Source organism: Myotis davidii, unplaced genomic scaffold (genome assembly GCF_000327345.1).
Source record: "Myotis davidii unplaced genomic scaffold, ASM32734v1 scaffold53, whole genome shotgun sequence".
Taxonomy (NCBI): Eukaryota; Metazoa; Chordata; class Mammalia; order Chiroptera; family Vespertilionidae; genus Myotis; species Myotis davidii.
The window spans coordinates 5909422-5925474 of NW_006286140.1; the positions used below are offsets into that span (position 1 = coordinate 5909422).

The 16053-nt window shown below is 38.2% G+C and overlaps 1 protein-coding gene across 1 annotated transcript in view; it reads right to left on the bottom strand.

The window, feature by feature from the left end:
- The window catches only part of RNF144B (ring finger protein 144B), a 142608-nt gene that overhangs the window by 44390 nt on the left and 82165 nt on the right, over positions 1 to 16053 (bottom strand). The window contains 1 exon segment of the mRNA XM_015559751.1: positions 16032 to 16053. This exon segment is cut by the window's right edge and continues 8 nt beyond it. Within this exon segment, the coding sequence (XP_015415237.1) occupies positions 16032 to 16053 (22 nt within the window).

Sequence of the window (16053 nt, forward strand, 5' to 3'; positions counted from 1 at the left end):
GAGAAGATAGAAATATAGTCATTGTTAAAATTCTTTCACTTTTGTTGTATTTTGGAAAAAAGTCATAACAAACTGTTGTACAATTTTTTAAAGCTAAAATTAAAAAAATTACACCATTCACCAAATCTCAGATTTAAATGTTTCTTAAAGCAGGAATTATCTGTATTATATTTTATATAAAACCCCAATATCTGTATTACTATATAGAGTCTAAATAAAATATATTGAAATAAAATCTTATTAATTAAAATTAATGGTAGCAATATTGATAGATGATTATCTAAATTTTTGAAATTGTAAAGAATATGTACACTGTATAAATGAGAGAATGAAGCTAACTCATCATTAACTGCCTTTTTTCCTACAGAATATAACCTATAAAGCCAGCATGAAAAATAGCTCACATCAATAACAACTGACAATATGATGCTGTTTGTTTCCTCAGGAGAATATTCTCTTCATGGATGATGGTTAAGAACCAAGTAGTGTCAGTTTAGAATAGGTGTAAGCCTTAAGCAAACTTCCTCCTTGGCTATATTTATAAAAGAGAATTTATTACATTTAAGAAATGTGAGCTCAGCCAGCGTGGCTCAGTGTTTGAGCATCAACCTATGAACCAAGAGGTCATGGTTCAATTCTTGAACTCTGAAAAAGTAGAACGGGTTAAATAATAACGAACAGTGAGTACGCTGAAAATGAGCAATCTTATTCTATTCCAAATTAATTTGAAATTATTTTATTTGATTACTCCAATGCAAAATCGGAATATCTTCCTATTTATAATTTAGATGGAACACAACTGCAACTATTCCTCACCTCATAATTTTCCCCAACACTTTATACTTAAAAAGTAAATGTTTTTGAAATTTTCTAAAAAAGCAAGTTTCTAGACTGCTCTTAATTTCCTTGTTAAAATCTAACCTAGTTACTGTCCTTGAACTGCCACTTTCCTAATGTTTAGAGTTAGCACCATACTCTAGAAAATTAGACTATCAAGGCAAAGACTTTACGTCAAAGCCACATGACCAACTGTTCCAGAAATGTGTGCTGGTGGTCACCGAAGAGACAGAAGGGGCATATGTATTTTACAGCACGAGATAGTGAGTAATAGACACGTGCTTCGCCAATACAGTTCTCTGCAAATACCTTAAACCAGTGCATCTCCGGGAAGGTTCACTGAAACAGAGTTTCTGATTCAGTAGGTCTAGGGTGGGGCTGGAGAATGTATAATTCTAACAAGTTCACAGCTGGGTTGAGTACCACACTTTGAGAGCCATTATATTAGAGGCAGGGGAAAGGAGGAGATGACGGGGAAAGAATATTTGTCAAGCTCCTATGATAGCTATGGCGTGTCTCCTAAAATTATCTCATTTAATCCTCATAGCAACTCTGAGGCAGGTATTATCCTCATTTCATACTGAGCAGTTCAGTAATTTATCCTAAATTCCCACAACTAGTAAGCATAGGGGTTGAGGTTTAAACCAAGGTCTCATTGAGACACAACCTTTGCTTGCTTTCTCACTACTTCAGAATGATTTCCATGTTATCAGCACTAAAGCATGACAAAATACTGGAATCTTTCAACTTGAAAATGCTACTTTTTTCTTTTTGAAGGCTATCAACACCATAAACCATAAAGCTTTTCCAAGACTAGACACCATTCCAAAATAAAACAGTCTGTATTTAACATACTACGTAGGAAAAGCAGATACTACAGCTACAAAATATTCTTCTCCAGTTGCAGTAACAATCTGTGTGCTTTAGAGTCAGCCATTCAGCAATTACCCTCAGCACACAAGACTCCTTGGAAACAGCTTTCAGAGTGAGGTCCTCTTGTGAACACCAGTAACTTCCAGATGACTTCAGTTTCAACATCTGAATATATGTAAGTACACTGGGAGTTTCCAGGTGTGGACAGCAGACCTCTTAATCTCTCAGCCCTTGGTTTTATAAGTAACCTGCAGGAAGTCACACAGTTGAAAGTTCAAAGCACACGGCTCAGTCTCTTCTTGGGGCTACATTTCCACTATTCAGGTAACATACTCTCTGGTCTCTGGAAAAACCCTTGGATTTTTTAATCAGTTGTTCCTTACATCTTCTTTGTATTGACTAAATGTTTATGCAATTAAGAAACAGTTGTCAACCCTGGCCAGTATGGCTCAGTTGGTTGAGCATCATTCCATGCAGTGAAAGGTCGCTGGTTCAATTCCTGATCAGGGCCCATGCCCAGGTTACAGGCTCAATTGATGTTTCTCTCTCACATCGATAGTCTCTCTCTCTAAAAATCAATAAATCAATAAATATATATTTTAAAAACAAAACAAAAAAAGAAGTTGTCAGTTTGTATTATATAGGCTATTGCCAAGCTTTAGAAACTACAAGTAGGATTATAAGAACCTAATATAAGGCTCATCTATTGTTCATGCTAACAAATGAAATGTAGGGAATACATACTATTTATCACGCAGTACAGTACATTATGTATTTTCACGGAGGTTGTTCTTATTTCATTCAAACAACCCTATAATCAATGAATTAAGAGTATGAATCTTGCACAAGTAACTTAATTCCACTTTGGCTTCTTTGTCTGTAAATGGGAGGGTAAGAGTAAGGGCGGGGGGGAGGTAGTACTTTTGCATAATACACATTACATAGTAGGTACTCAAATGCCTTACTTGTCCTTCAATTTTTTCTAGTTGATTAACAAACTGAGGGTCAAAGAAATCCAATAAAAACCCTACATTCATGTATCTAATAACTCACAAACACTTTCCAGAACTGTCCAACCAAAAAGACCTTCTTATTGGGGATGGGAAATGATTCAAAACCCTTGTGGCTTTTAGTTAACACAGAGCTATGTATTTCCACAGAAATGAGGCACTGACTGTGTCTAGCCTGATTCCAAGAGGTGCTGTATATCTGAATTTCACAACATAACCAACCCTTAACTTAATATTCAAAAAATACGGTTTTGGAGTTCAATGAATTTTCTAGTTAGCTCACAACCTTTTTGGCTTCCATTTGCCTAATTTTTTTTAAATTCCTTATCCTATTTGTCATTGAACATAAAATTTATGACAACACATGTCACAAAGTGCTGGGAGCCGGTCCATCCTTGCTGTTTCAAGGGACCTGGCATATATGGCATACTGTTCTTAATATGTTTGCTCACCTTCTTGGCACTATGTGTTTTAACCAAGGTCACCTCTCCGAGAAAGGTTGTTTCCCCAGGTAGAGATTTTCCCCTGAAGTTAGGGAGGGAATAAAACCCCTTCACTAAGTGCCAGGCAGGTAGTTAATCTCTTTAACTACGAACAATCATGCTTAAGCTACATAATCTTTACTCCCTGGAATGGAGATAAGAACCTCCCTACCTAGCAAGAGAACATGGACACAGAACCTGGCTGAAGAACCCAGCTACAGAACCTGGCGACCGAACCTGGCTGGAGAACCTAGTGAGAGAACATGGCTACAGAACCTGGCTGGAGAACCTAGCAAGAGAACATGGACACAGAACTTGGCTGAAGATTGTGGCTAGAGATCCTGGCAAGGCTGCTGATCAACTGAACGCTGTCTCCGTGTCATTCCTTCTTCGCCGACTCCGTCCACACCTTTGGGGACCCCTGGACCTGCTGGGATTGGACCCCAGCAACAAAGCCTTAGGACCATCATTATGAGCATTCTTTTTCATTCATTCACTTTCCTATGTGTGATATACTTTTCTAGAAGGGGTCCATTTTTCTAACTTGACAGTACTGTGAATACCAAGGTGTAAAATCAGCTGAAACTATGCTGGCACTGCACAGAGCATATACTGAGTTAAATATAGATTCATGAGATGAGTTTATTTTGCTACAATTTGCTTCCTCCTTAAAAGAGGAAGCCTGGATTAAGCAATGAGATATGTTCTGTTCACATATCAGATTAGAGAGGATGAAAAATTTGCAATTACCCAGAGTGTCAAAGAAGGGGGCTTTCCTACACTATTGGTGAGAATGCTAAACTGCCACAACAGTGTGGGAAGGCAAACTGGCAACATATATTGATTTAAAATGCATCTACCTTTTAATTAAACAATTCCACTTCTAGAAATTGATCCTGGAGAGATATATTTTCAGATTTATATAAGTATAAACATCTTCATCTATAACAGCAAAAACTGGAAACAACCTTAAAGTCCATTTTATTAGGAAGGGCCTAGTTACATAAATGTTGATACAGCCGTACCATAGAATACTATACAACACTGAAAAAGGAAGGGAGGGAAAGTAGGTCTGTATATGCTTATATAGAAACATGTCCATAATACACTAAGTTAAGTTTGTAAAACTCAAGTTAAAAAATGGTCTCCGTACATAAAGATCTCATTTCTCTATTAAGCGTTGTATATGAATACCTATCCATCCATATGTTTATATGTTTATTTATACACAGAGGAAGAGTCTAGAAGGGGGTACAGTTGAACTGTTTATATCATCAATACTTTGGAGATTTTTGTTTTGTTTTTAAACTGCATGCATTACAATTATAATAAAAAAATAAGCTTTAAAAGGAAGTCAGCAAGGAAAAAAGGCATAAGAGGAAGGAAAACAAGTGGGTTTTCCTGTATTTCTAATTGAATTCTCTACTCCCATCAGTGTACATGAAATTGGTCACCAAATACTTTGCATTGAGCTAAAGTGTCAGTCTAGGACAGTGGTTCTCAACCTTCCTAATGCCATGACCCTTTAATACAGTTCCTCATGTTGTGGTGACCCCAACCATAAAATTATTTTTGTTGCTACTTCATAACTGTCATTTTGCTACTGTTATGAATCGTAATGTAAATATCTGATATGCAGGATGTATTTTCATTGTTACAAATTGAACATAATTAAAGCATAGTGATTAATCACAAAAACAATATGTAATTATATATGTGTTTTCCAATGGTCTTAGGCGACCCCTGTGAAAGGATCGTTCGACCCCCAAAGGGTCGCGACCCACAGGTTGGCGACCCACAGGTTGAGAACCGCTGGTCTAGGACGTAAAGCCATTTCCGGTTGGTAGTTAAAGGGTAGAGAGGATTGAGCCATGTAACTTTTCTTTCTGATGCTTCTGCTGGGAACCTTCATTTGCTGATTGGCTTCCTTTTTTTGCAGAGATAAACAGAGGAACTAAAACTCTATGCATCCCACCCTTAAATTACTACAAACTTTATAGAAGTAGCTGAAGTTAACTAGAATAGCTATCTGGTTGTGGCACGGTTGACCCTGATTCTCCCAAGTACTCTTGGAAACTGGCAATTGGGTGAATGATTTGCTTGGGATGGCTGAGTGGGCCTCAAAACATGAACACACAAGCCCAGAAATTGTTACATTAGTAAAAGAGTAACTACCTATGTCTACTAAGTTATTTTTAAAATAAGGATATTCTTTAAAGACTGATTTGGTCATTATATGGATGAAATGAGTTAAAACATTTAGAATAACAGCTCCCACTAAATAAGGGGAATAAATGCTTGTTGCTATTATTTATGACAACAATGATTAGTGATGCCTAACTGTTTTTCTGGGCTTTTTCCTCAGTGAACTTCAAGTCTATGGGAGAAAATAAAATGACTTGATGTCAAAACAAGTAGAATATAAGGCAATACAGATATTTGTATAAAATCTATTTAATTAGATTTTAAATGCTATACTTTCAGAGAAGAGACAATTTTACATTAGGGTAGCCAATGCCACCAGGGTAAGAATGATGTTTGAGTTGTTCACCAATAACCCCCTCCTAATTAGTATCCTGCCTGTCAAAATAAGTTTTTGTTGAATAATGAATGGTGGCTTGCCTTGACCAAGCAATGAGACATCATTAGGAATTGAGTAGGTGGAGTAAAAAGGAGAGAAAACAGGAGCTTTCTAGGAAGAAGGAAAGAAATGGAGGTCTGAGATGCCTCATATAAGAAGTAGCAGATGGTTAGATATTGTGTGACAGACAATTCATAGAGAAACTTGAATGCCAGCACTAAGGAATATGATTCAAACAGGAACACATGAATCCTTAATAATAGTAGTGGCATTTTGACAAAAATATTTTAAGAAATCTGATATTAGTATCTAAATGAAAAGGAATGAGAAATCAGTGACATGAAAAATGACTTAAATATTCCAGATCTCAAGATTGCAGTCTACCATAACAAATATAGTATATGTTGATGAGGGTACTGTTCTTAGAGCTCTCATCACCCCCTTTCATTCACCCTACACCAATTTTTCCCATTTTCAGACCATTCTCCACCCTATGCCAAAGCCATGCTCTTACCCCACTCCCAAATAAAGAAAGCCTTCCAATGGCTCCATAATGCTAGTTAACATGGCAAACAAGACCCTCCATCTAGTCTCTGCTTGACTCTTCAGCCTCATGCCCAAGCACACCCATACTTCCACCAATATGTTCCAGGGATGTCCTCAGCAGGGATGTCCTCAGAAGGTTATGTGCCTTCACATGTGGCTACCCATCCTCCCTGTTGCCCTCTTCCTACACATAGCCCACTAACACCACCATCAAGCAATCTATTCATCTTTCAGTCTCAGCCCCTGAGGAAATTTTCCCTGACCTCCTCAAATCTAGTTTAGGCGGGTTCCCATTTGCTCCCACAGCACCCAGTGCCTCCTCCATCAGAGGGTCTGCTTCCTACATGAGAGCCAGTCTGACTATGTGTTACACACACAATTAGCACAGTGGCTGGTACACAGTGGTACCAAATGGAAGAGCAAAATCCCGACTAAGATGAGAACAGACTTAGAGGAAATTGGAATGAAAGTGACACTTCAAAAGAATAAGTAGCTAAGCCTTGATGACTCAGTATATGTAAGGGGAAGTTCTCGCATTGTACGTCCACTTTCCTGCTCTCTGGCTATGGTTTGCATGCTTGGCCAGCCTATGGCATTCTGATTCATGGTTTGAAGAATCAAATTAAAAGCAAGGTATGCTTCCAAAAGAAAAGTCTTCACAATACACAAACACAGTTTACTAACATACCATCTTTTTATAACCTTCTTTGAAAAAAATAGTCTTGTTCCTTATTACAGTATCACACCCTTACCCTGATACCGAATGCTTTTCTAAGAGAACATAGAAAAGCCTGAAGTACTTGTTCAACTTATAATCAAAGTCAAGAATGTCGTGCAAATGAATCTCATTCCAAAGAATTGTGTCAACAGAAGGAGTGAAGGGGAGAGGAATAAAGTTCTGTTTATTAATATTCCCACACTGGATGGAGCACTATGGGAGAATTTTTAATACTAACCTCCTTCTTGCCCTGTAACAAGAAGATAATATCAATTCAAACAATACAGAGCTAATGTGTCGAAACAATTAGATTTCAACCAATATTTTTCTAGAGACCAGAAGTAGTACTAATGGGTAGAACCTATAAAGAAATGTTTCAAATGAATGTAGAAGAAAAGATAGTTTAGAATTAGAGTTTCCAATAATGAATAACCAGTGTTATGGTATGTCCCAATCCTGGAAGTTTTCAAGCAAAATCTAGATTATTGCACGAGTAGAGTGACACATGCTAGCTGTATTCTAGTCACTAAGTGCTTTATATAGATCATCTACTGCAATTTTCTCCATAACCTTATGGAATTATTTATTATCCTTATATTACATAAAAGAAAATGAAAACTTAGACTACCCGAAGACATTAACAGCTACCACATTCTGGTCCAATCCACTATCATCTCTGGCCTGAATTACTATATTTACCTTCTAACCAGTCTCCTTGCTTTCACCCTTTTCCCCTTAGTTCATTGGCTATGCAGCAGACAGGGTGTTGTGATGGTTAATTTTAGATGTCACCCTGACCAAGGCATAGGGTATCCAGATATTTGGTTTCACATTATTTCTAGTTATGTCTGTGAGGGTGTTTCCAGATGAGATTAGCACTTGAATCAACAGGCTGAGTAAAGCAGATTTCCCCCAACTCATGTAAGTGGGCCTCACCCAATCACTTGAGGATATGAATAGAACAAAAAGGCAGAGGAAGGGAGAAGAGAGTTCACTCTCTCTGCCTGATGGCATGAGCTGGGACCACCGGTCTTCTCCTGCCTTCAGACTGGAACTTACACCCGTGGTTCTCTCTCTGAGACCTTAGGACTCAGACGGGAACTATACCATGAGTTCTCCTGAGTCTCCAATTGCAGACAGCAGCCTGTGAGGCCTCAACTCCATAACTGCGACCCAATTCCTTTAGATATATCTCTACTGGAAATACATATCCTATTGAATCTGTTTCTCTGGAGAATCCATACTAATACAGTGATCCACTTACAGAATGTGAGGTCATGTCACTCTGTGGGTCAAAACTCTCCAAAGGCTTCTGTTCTCACATCAAACTAAAGCCCGAATCCTCGCCATGGCCCACAAGGTCCTACACTCCAACACCACTACTTCTCTGATTTCATCTCCTATTGCTATCCATGTCTTAGGTCTTTGCTTAAATAATACCTTATGAGTGAGACGTCCCTGACCATCTAACATAAAGTGGAAACCCCCTCTCCTATAGCACTCCTTATGCCCCTCCCTCATTTTTTCTTTAGAGCACACACACTCACACTGGCCTCTTTGCTGTATCTGAACACTGAGCACACTCTCAGCTTAGGACCGCCCACTGCTCCCCGCTGCCTAAAACTCTCTGCTCCCAGATATCTATACAGCTAACTCTCCATGTCTTTCAGGTCTTTGCTTAAATAATACCTTATGAGTGAGACGTCCCTGACCATCTAACATAAAGTGGAAACCCCCTCTCCTATAGCACTCCTTATGCCCCTCCCTCATTTTTTCTTTAGAGCACACTTTTGTCTGACTTCTATATTTACTTGTTAATATCTGTGCCTTGTACCAAAATTTGAACTATCTAAAAACCAGGCCTTGATCCAATTGTTCACCACTATATCTTAACCTTTACAACTATGCTCTGCCTGATAAATATTTGTTGACTACATGAAGCCAGGCAACCAGATTTGAGACCCATTCTCTTAAATGCCAAACCATACTGGCATCCAGAAAAACGCCTTCTTTCATTAGGAGGGTGGGAAGACTAGAGGAGTTAAGGCCCCTTCCAAATCTAGGACTGTGATGCAATGACAAAGTCATTGACCTTGACAGCAGGGTTTTCTTTTGCTGCTCCTTCCTCTCTTACCACATTTTACCACTTTCCTTGAATAAGTGGTAAGCATTAGGCATGGATGAGATCACAGGTCCAGGAAGCCAGCTCCTCCTTGAGTCATCTCTAATCCACTTCTCATGCTGTTATAATATGCTCCTGTTTCTCAAATGTTATCTGACCTGCAGCAGCTCAATCATCAATAAAAAAATATAGAGTCTAAATTTGTATTTTAAACCAGTGACTCAACTAATAAACAAAAGCTATCATAGCATTATATTAAAACTTTTAACAAGTATGATCATTGGTTAATAAAAGTATATAGGCTTCAAGGGTACAATTCAATAATACATCATCTGTATATTGTATTGTGTGTTTACCACTCCAAGCGAATAAATTTAATTAAAAAAACAAGTATGATGAGTGATTATAATGAAGTCATTTACACATAAACAAAGAGAAAGATAAATTCACTGACTCAATGTTAAACACCCAAGAAGAGCACAAGGGTAACCTTGTAAGCCAATATATTTTAGTGCCAGAAGCCAACAGAACAGAAGGCTTTGAACTGGCAGAATTCACTTCTGTCCACTTAATAGTACTAGAAGACATATAAATGAAGACAGCTGGAGAATATTAAAGCTTCAGGCAAGATTGGCAGGTCACATGACCAGAAGAGGAGACAAAAACTTGTTCTGTGACATGGCAGGAGTAAAATGCTTCATTATTTTCTGCAGTTGCAGGGAGTTATCAATAAAACACACACACACACAACGATACTAGAAAAAACATATTAAGCCAACAAGGAATTATATTTCTATTGGGGGTAAACAGCTCTTAAATAAATGGTAGCTTGAGATCTATTCCATCCAAATTTTTTACATCCATCAGAAATGTGCTCATCCATTCACTTTCAAAATTATATTGATTTTTCCTGTAAATCTTGCTTCAAGATCTTCAGTTAAAATCCACAACCATTAGTCTCTCTTTGGACAAATCCAACAGAGAAACTTCTATCTTAATTGATAGCGTGTGGGTATTTCAGAATAGTATTAAGGTTGAAATCACCTATATAACTTCCTTTTTATAAAAGTCTAATGAGGAAGCCAGACAAGTTTTTGCAGGATTTTCTTTCTCTAAAACATTGTGAGCCCGGCTGGTGTGGCTCAGTGGTTGAGCATTGACCTATGAACCAGGAGGTCATGGTTGGATTCCCAGTCAGGGCACATGATCGGGTTACAGGTTCCATCCCCAGTAGGGGGTGTGCAGGAAGCAGCTGATCAATGATTCTCTCTCATCTTTGATGTTTCTCTCTCTCCCTCTCCCTTCCTCACTGAAGTCAATAAAAATATATTTTTAGAAAACATTTTGAAAAACAGCACAGTCTAGTATCCTGATAAAACATAGAAAAGAAAATAATAACAAAGCCCATTTACTAGGGGCTTGGCACTGTGCTAGTTGCTTTACTGGAATTCTTATTTGATGCCTCCTACAACACTCTGAGATCAGTATTATCATCGCCTACCTCTTTCCATCCTACGACAAAACTAAGGTTCAGAAAAGCCAGAGATTTTACCTAAAGTCACACCCCATTAAATGACCAAGCCTGAACTTGAGCCTGGGTGTTCCTAGCTCTGTATCTGCACTCCTAATCACCATGCTGCACGGGGAGAGAAGATGGAGGGGAAACAGAAAAGCGGCTCCTCCCTTCCTATCTCTCTAACATCAATTTAAAACTTATGAACCATTACAGATTCTCTGCTTCACTTGAAAGTTACCAACCATGTCGGTGCACAGGTATGCACGTGGACACACAAATATATACATGTACGTGCACACACATGTGCATACACACGTGTGCACACACATGCACATACTGCTAATCTTCCCAAACTGAAATGTCTCCCAGGCCATACATGGGCTTTGCTTAAAGGTCACCCAACAGGCCCAAAGGAAAAGAAGGGCTTAGTCTGAAAACTTTTATATTTCCTCTCACTTTTTTAGACATTGGAAAATCCATTTGGCTCAGAGAAATGAATAGTAAAAGGAGTTCTAACTACTTCGAGCCAACAAAACGTAATGGAAAAAAGGCGAGAATATGGCTGGACTTTATTTTCTTTTTGCTCAGCACATCCTGTCTCTAATCTGAAAGGTAAATAGGCCATGCCCAACATACCAACTCTTTTCAGGTGAAATTATCTAGGTTATAAAAACAAGCAACAACTGTGTTTTCATTATTCTTTAATTCGTGGCTGACAAAAATAGCTTCCAAAATAAATCAAAAAGGCAAATATTGCTCACAAGGGAGCAAACCCACAAATTTGCCCTCCTTTGATAATTGACTTTTGTGAATATTTCTTCTTTCACTTGAATTATAATTGTGTGATGTTACCTGAAAAAGTATGCTGCAGATGCCAGAAGAGGAATTTTTTGAATTTTCATTTTTGGGTTATTTAAATCCACAGGGGTGAGAAAGAGAGTGTGTGTGTTGTGTGTGAGAGAGGAACAGAGAGAGAGAGATGTTTTTGCATATCATTAGTTAGTACACTAACATATCTCAGAAATTACAAAAACCTTCAATCATAAAAACAAGTAATTTTGCAACTCCTCTCTCCATAACTCCCAAAAATCAATTTCTTTGGCTCCATAATACACCTATGCCCGAAAACTTCAGTCATGCTAGTGAGAGCTACACCCATTTTTGTCCTGTAAATTCAGCTTCTCGCGTTTTATACTACACTTTCTTCTGTATATTAAAGCTGAGCAAACAGTTTAACAAAAACCATCTTCACAAATAGAACATGGTAAGTTTCCTTTAAAAAGAAACTCGATATATAGATGGATTATTTAAATGTTTGTCACATTCCTTTCTCAAGATGTCATTTAAATCAAGAATAATTCAAAGCAGCATTCTTCAGAGCTCTAGTGGTAGGGAAGTTAATAGGTGTTCCACTAAAAAAGGTGGTATGATCAAATGGAAATGCTTTGGAAGAAGTTAAACAGGGTCCCCTTGCTTTCCTCTTAACCACAAGATTTCAGAGCCTCTAAAATGCAAATATACAGTAGGTCCCTCCAAGGAAGGTGTAGAGCACATACCATTTTCCAAGTTAATTTGAGTATGAAACACTGTCTTCAAGAAGCACCTCTGTTTCACAGAGCTGGAGGTCCATGGAACACACGGGTTAGGGGATGCCTGTTTAAAGGCCAGATCTCCCTAAAGAAAGGGAATGAGCTGGCCGGCATCCAGTGGTCAAGTCAGGCACTCCACATCTGTCCATTCTGCACTCCCAGACCACACTGATCTTGGAAACAGAAAGAATTTAACCTCACAACAAATGTCCAGGGATACATCTTAGGGAAAACAGGAGTAGGATAGACTATATAAAGAGCTTGATTAAATCTATGAAAATATATAGTATAATTCCATATCTAGCAGGAGGACCATTACATTCAGGCATTTCCCTGATGAGGGGGACAGAGGGGCTCTCTTAGCAAAACCTTTTTAAATACATGGTCTTTCTCAGCCAGTATTCGGGAGACGTCATCAATCATATTTAGAGTTGGGAATTAGTAGTATATGGCATAATAAAAAACTCACAAATGTCTTTTCAGCCCTGAAAATACTAAACACATTTGATAACTTTAATTTGAATGCAAATTAATATCTGGGAGGATTAGGCACATTTTTAAAATATTTTTTAAAAAAGAAAAGCTCCAACAATAAAAAGTTGGAGTTAGTATTTCAGGTGGGTTTGGCATCAATTGCAAATTTACAGACTCTAATGTAGTCAAATACATGCAGCATACTATTTCGGCAGATCATAGGAAATGGGGTATCAGGAAGTCAGGCAAGGTTAATGTTTAGAGGTACAAAAAGTTCCAAAGTTGGAGGGATACCAAAAATACCAAGCCATTGACTTTCCGCTTTTGAGCACTCCCCAACAATAAGGAAGTATGAGCCTAGATGACATAATCTAATTGTACTAACTCCTACCTCTGAATTGCTGAAGGAGAAATGAGAAGTGGTTGTGTTGTTCTTAACTGGGAACTAAGACCTACTGAAACAATATGTCAATGTCAGCTTCTGGTGAATATGACATAACAACCTTTGCTTGTTTATGCTTTACCCAATGTTGATATACAATCTCGAATGCCGCACTATTACATCTCACAGCAAAAACTGAATTCCATATCCTGCTTTTAAACATCAGCAGTACTTGGTCAAAATTTTCCATCCTGCCTTGAACCAAATGTTGCTTCTGACTCATTTGTTTCAAGGATTAGCAAGGGTCTGAAACATATGTGAAAAAGTCAGAGAAGTAATCATTCAGAGGCACAGCATTCAGAAACAAAGCAAGACCAAAGGAAACTAAATCTGCCCTGAGATGACAAGGTCATTTCCTCACTTCCTATAAAGCAATGCTCACTGACAAGAACAGAGAGAACCAGCACAAACATCACTTAGTCAGGCCTTCTCCTGCCCCTACCAGAACTGTAACATCCCCTCACCCTGCACTCCTCACCTCTTGCTCAAATTTTTTTTATAAGTCCTTATCACCCAATACTGTAACTTACCTATTCGTTATGTTTATTGTTTATTGTACATCTTCCCTTGACAAGAGCAAGGTTCAATGCCAGGTTTTGGCTCTTTAACTGATAAATCCTGGTGCCTAGAAGAATTCCTGGCATACAGGATGCTGCTCACTAAATTTTTGTTGAATAAATGAACAAACAAATACCATTCTTAGCCATCTTTGGATTCTAGAGTTCAAAACATAAGAAAAGGATTTCAGTACCTTTCCTTTTTACTAAAAGTCATGCTGAGGCTGCTTCTTCCTACCGTAATCCTTGATTTAAAAAAAAATATTTTTTAAGAAAATTAAGCTGAAACCGGTTTGGCTCAGTGGATAGAGCGTCGGCCTGTGGACTGAAGGGTCCCAGGGTCGATTCCAGTCAAGGGCATGTACCTGGGTTGCGGGCACATCCCCAGTGCGGGATGTGCAGGAGGCAGCTGATCGGTGTTTCTCTCTCATCGATGTTTCTAACTCTATCTCTCTCCCTTCCTCTCTGTAAAAAATCAATAAAATATATTTAAAAAAAGAAAATTAATATGAACTAGTTTGAAAATGTGCCTTGTTGATTACATTAACAAATAAATGTGGAATACATTTTATTTTACTATAACTTGTCTGTTGAAAAAAGAATGCTTAGTAAACATTAATAATAAACATGCCTCTTTAAAAATGATTCTACTTCTTAAATGATTCCTTTCTTTTATTTCCCTTGATTATACCACAGATCACTATAACTAACCAATTCAATTCCCTTCACAAGTCAGGGCATTAAACCTTCATTTGTTGGGTGATTACTGCACTGACTGTATGATAAATATTAACAGCCTGACCATACAAGGCTTACCAAAGCAAAGATAAAGGTAAATACTAACTTTAGGCATCAGACCCTCCCCTGTGCCATGCTGAAATGCCAGCACGCTTCTCATCTGACTCTTCACCAACCCATCCTTAGTTTGAAAGTGCAGTTAATTCAAAAACATACAGGAGACAGACGCGTACATAAATGGAGGAAAGATCATCTATTTCTGGACCTATGAATACAGGCCCAGAGTAGCTATATCTTACTACTTTTTCATTAAAAATTTATAAAATTTGTTGTTTTAAATTTCCCAATTAAAAAAAAAAAAGAGTATTGAGGCCAGACGTGGTCCATGGGCATCAGGTTTATCAGGTTTGCAATTTCTTGTTAAAGCCTCAGCTTGGAAGTCACTGCTACCCGGAAGCCCCTCCACACACCCTGCCCCAGGGGGTGAGATGGCGTGTTACCTTCAACCATCCCTGATCTCACCAGACTTTGGCAGAGTTCCTTCAACGTGTCCGTGGAAAGTATCTTACTCATTTTTATATTCCCAACATTCAGCAGAGTGCCTGGCACACAGCAGAAACTCAAAAAAATATTTGAATAAATGAAAATTTGAGTAAACCACCTGGGCTCATACTTCTATTAGTCACTTGGAACTCATCAGTCTGTTTCCTAGCTTTATACCTTAACCAACCAACCTTTGGGGAAACGTACAATAAAGATCATGGGCATTGATACCAAGTGTCAGACTGAAAGGGACAAGCCCAGCCGTGGGCAAACTACGGCCCGCGGGCCGGATCCGGCCCATTTGAAATGAATAAAACTAAAAAAAAAAAAAAAAAAAAAAAGACCATACCCTTTTATGTAATGATGTTTACTTTGAATTTATATTAGTTCACACAAACACTCCATGCTTTTGTTCCGGCCCTCCAGTCCTGTTTAAGAACCCACTGTGGCCCTCGAGTCAAAAAGTTTGCCCACCCCTGGACAAGCCCATGCCTGGACTTTTATAGCATTTCTCTATTATGATAAACAGCCTTTGGCAAATTGTGAAAATAGAAAAAAAAAAGGAGTAGATATGACAAAGTAAAACAGTGCATACCATGTGCTTTGTAAGAGATGCTCAAGCAAGTATATGAAAGAAAATTCAGTAAATTACTACCTGATTTCTCCATCATTCACAATACCCCATGAGCTTCTTACAGATGATAGTTAGCTGAGGCATGTTAAAAATGCCTCTATTTTGTTTCTTAGCCAGAACTTTAAGAACAGAAAAACTCTGTCCACTCAACAAATAATTAAATTTCACACACATATACTAAAAACCAGCAAATACAGAATTTACCATTCAAGGTACTATTTGGAAACAGATCCAAATGTGGAGTTGCTCTCCAAAGTAGGACCATATTGTAGCAATCCTGGCTTCTCAGTAAGCCACAGTAATGCATCCTATAACTTTACAGTCTTCCCTTTGTATATCCTCATGATGAAAGCGTCAAGGACAACTTACAGCTGTGCAAAAGATGCACTGG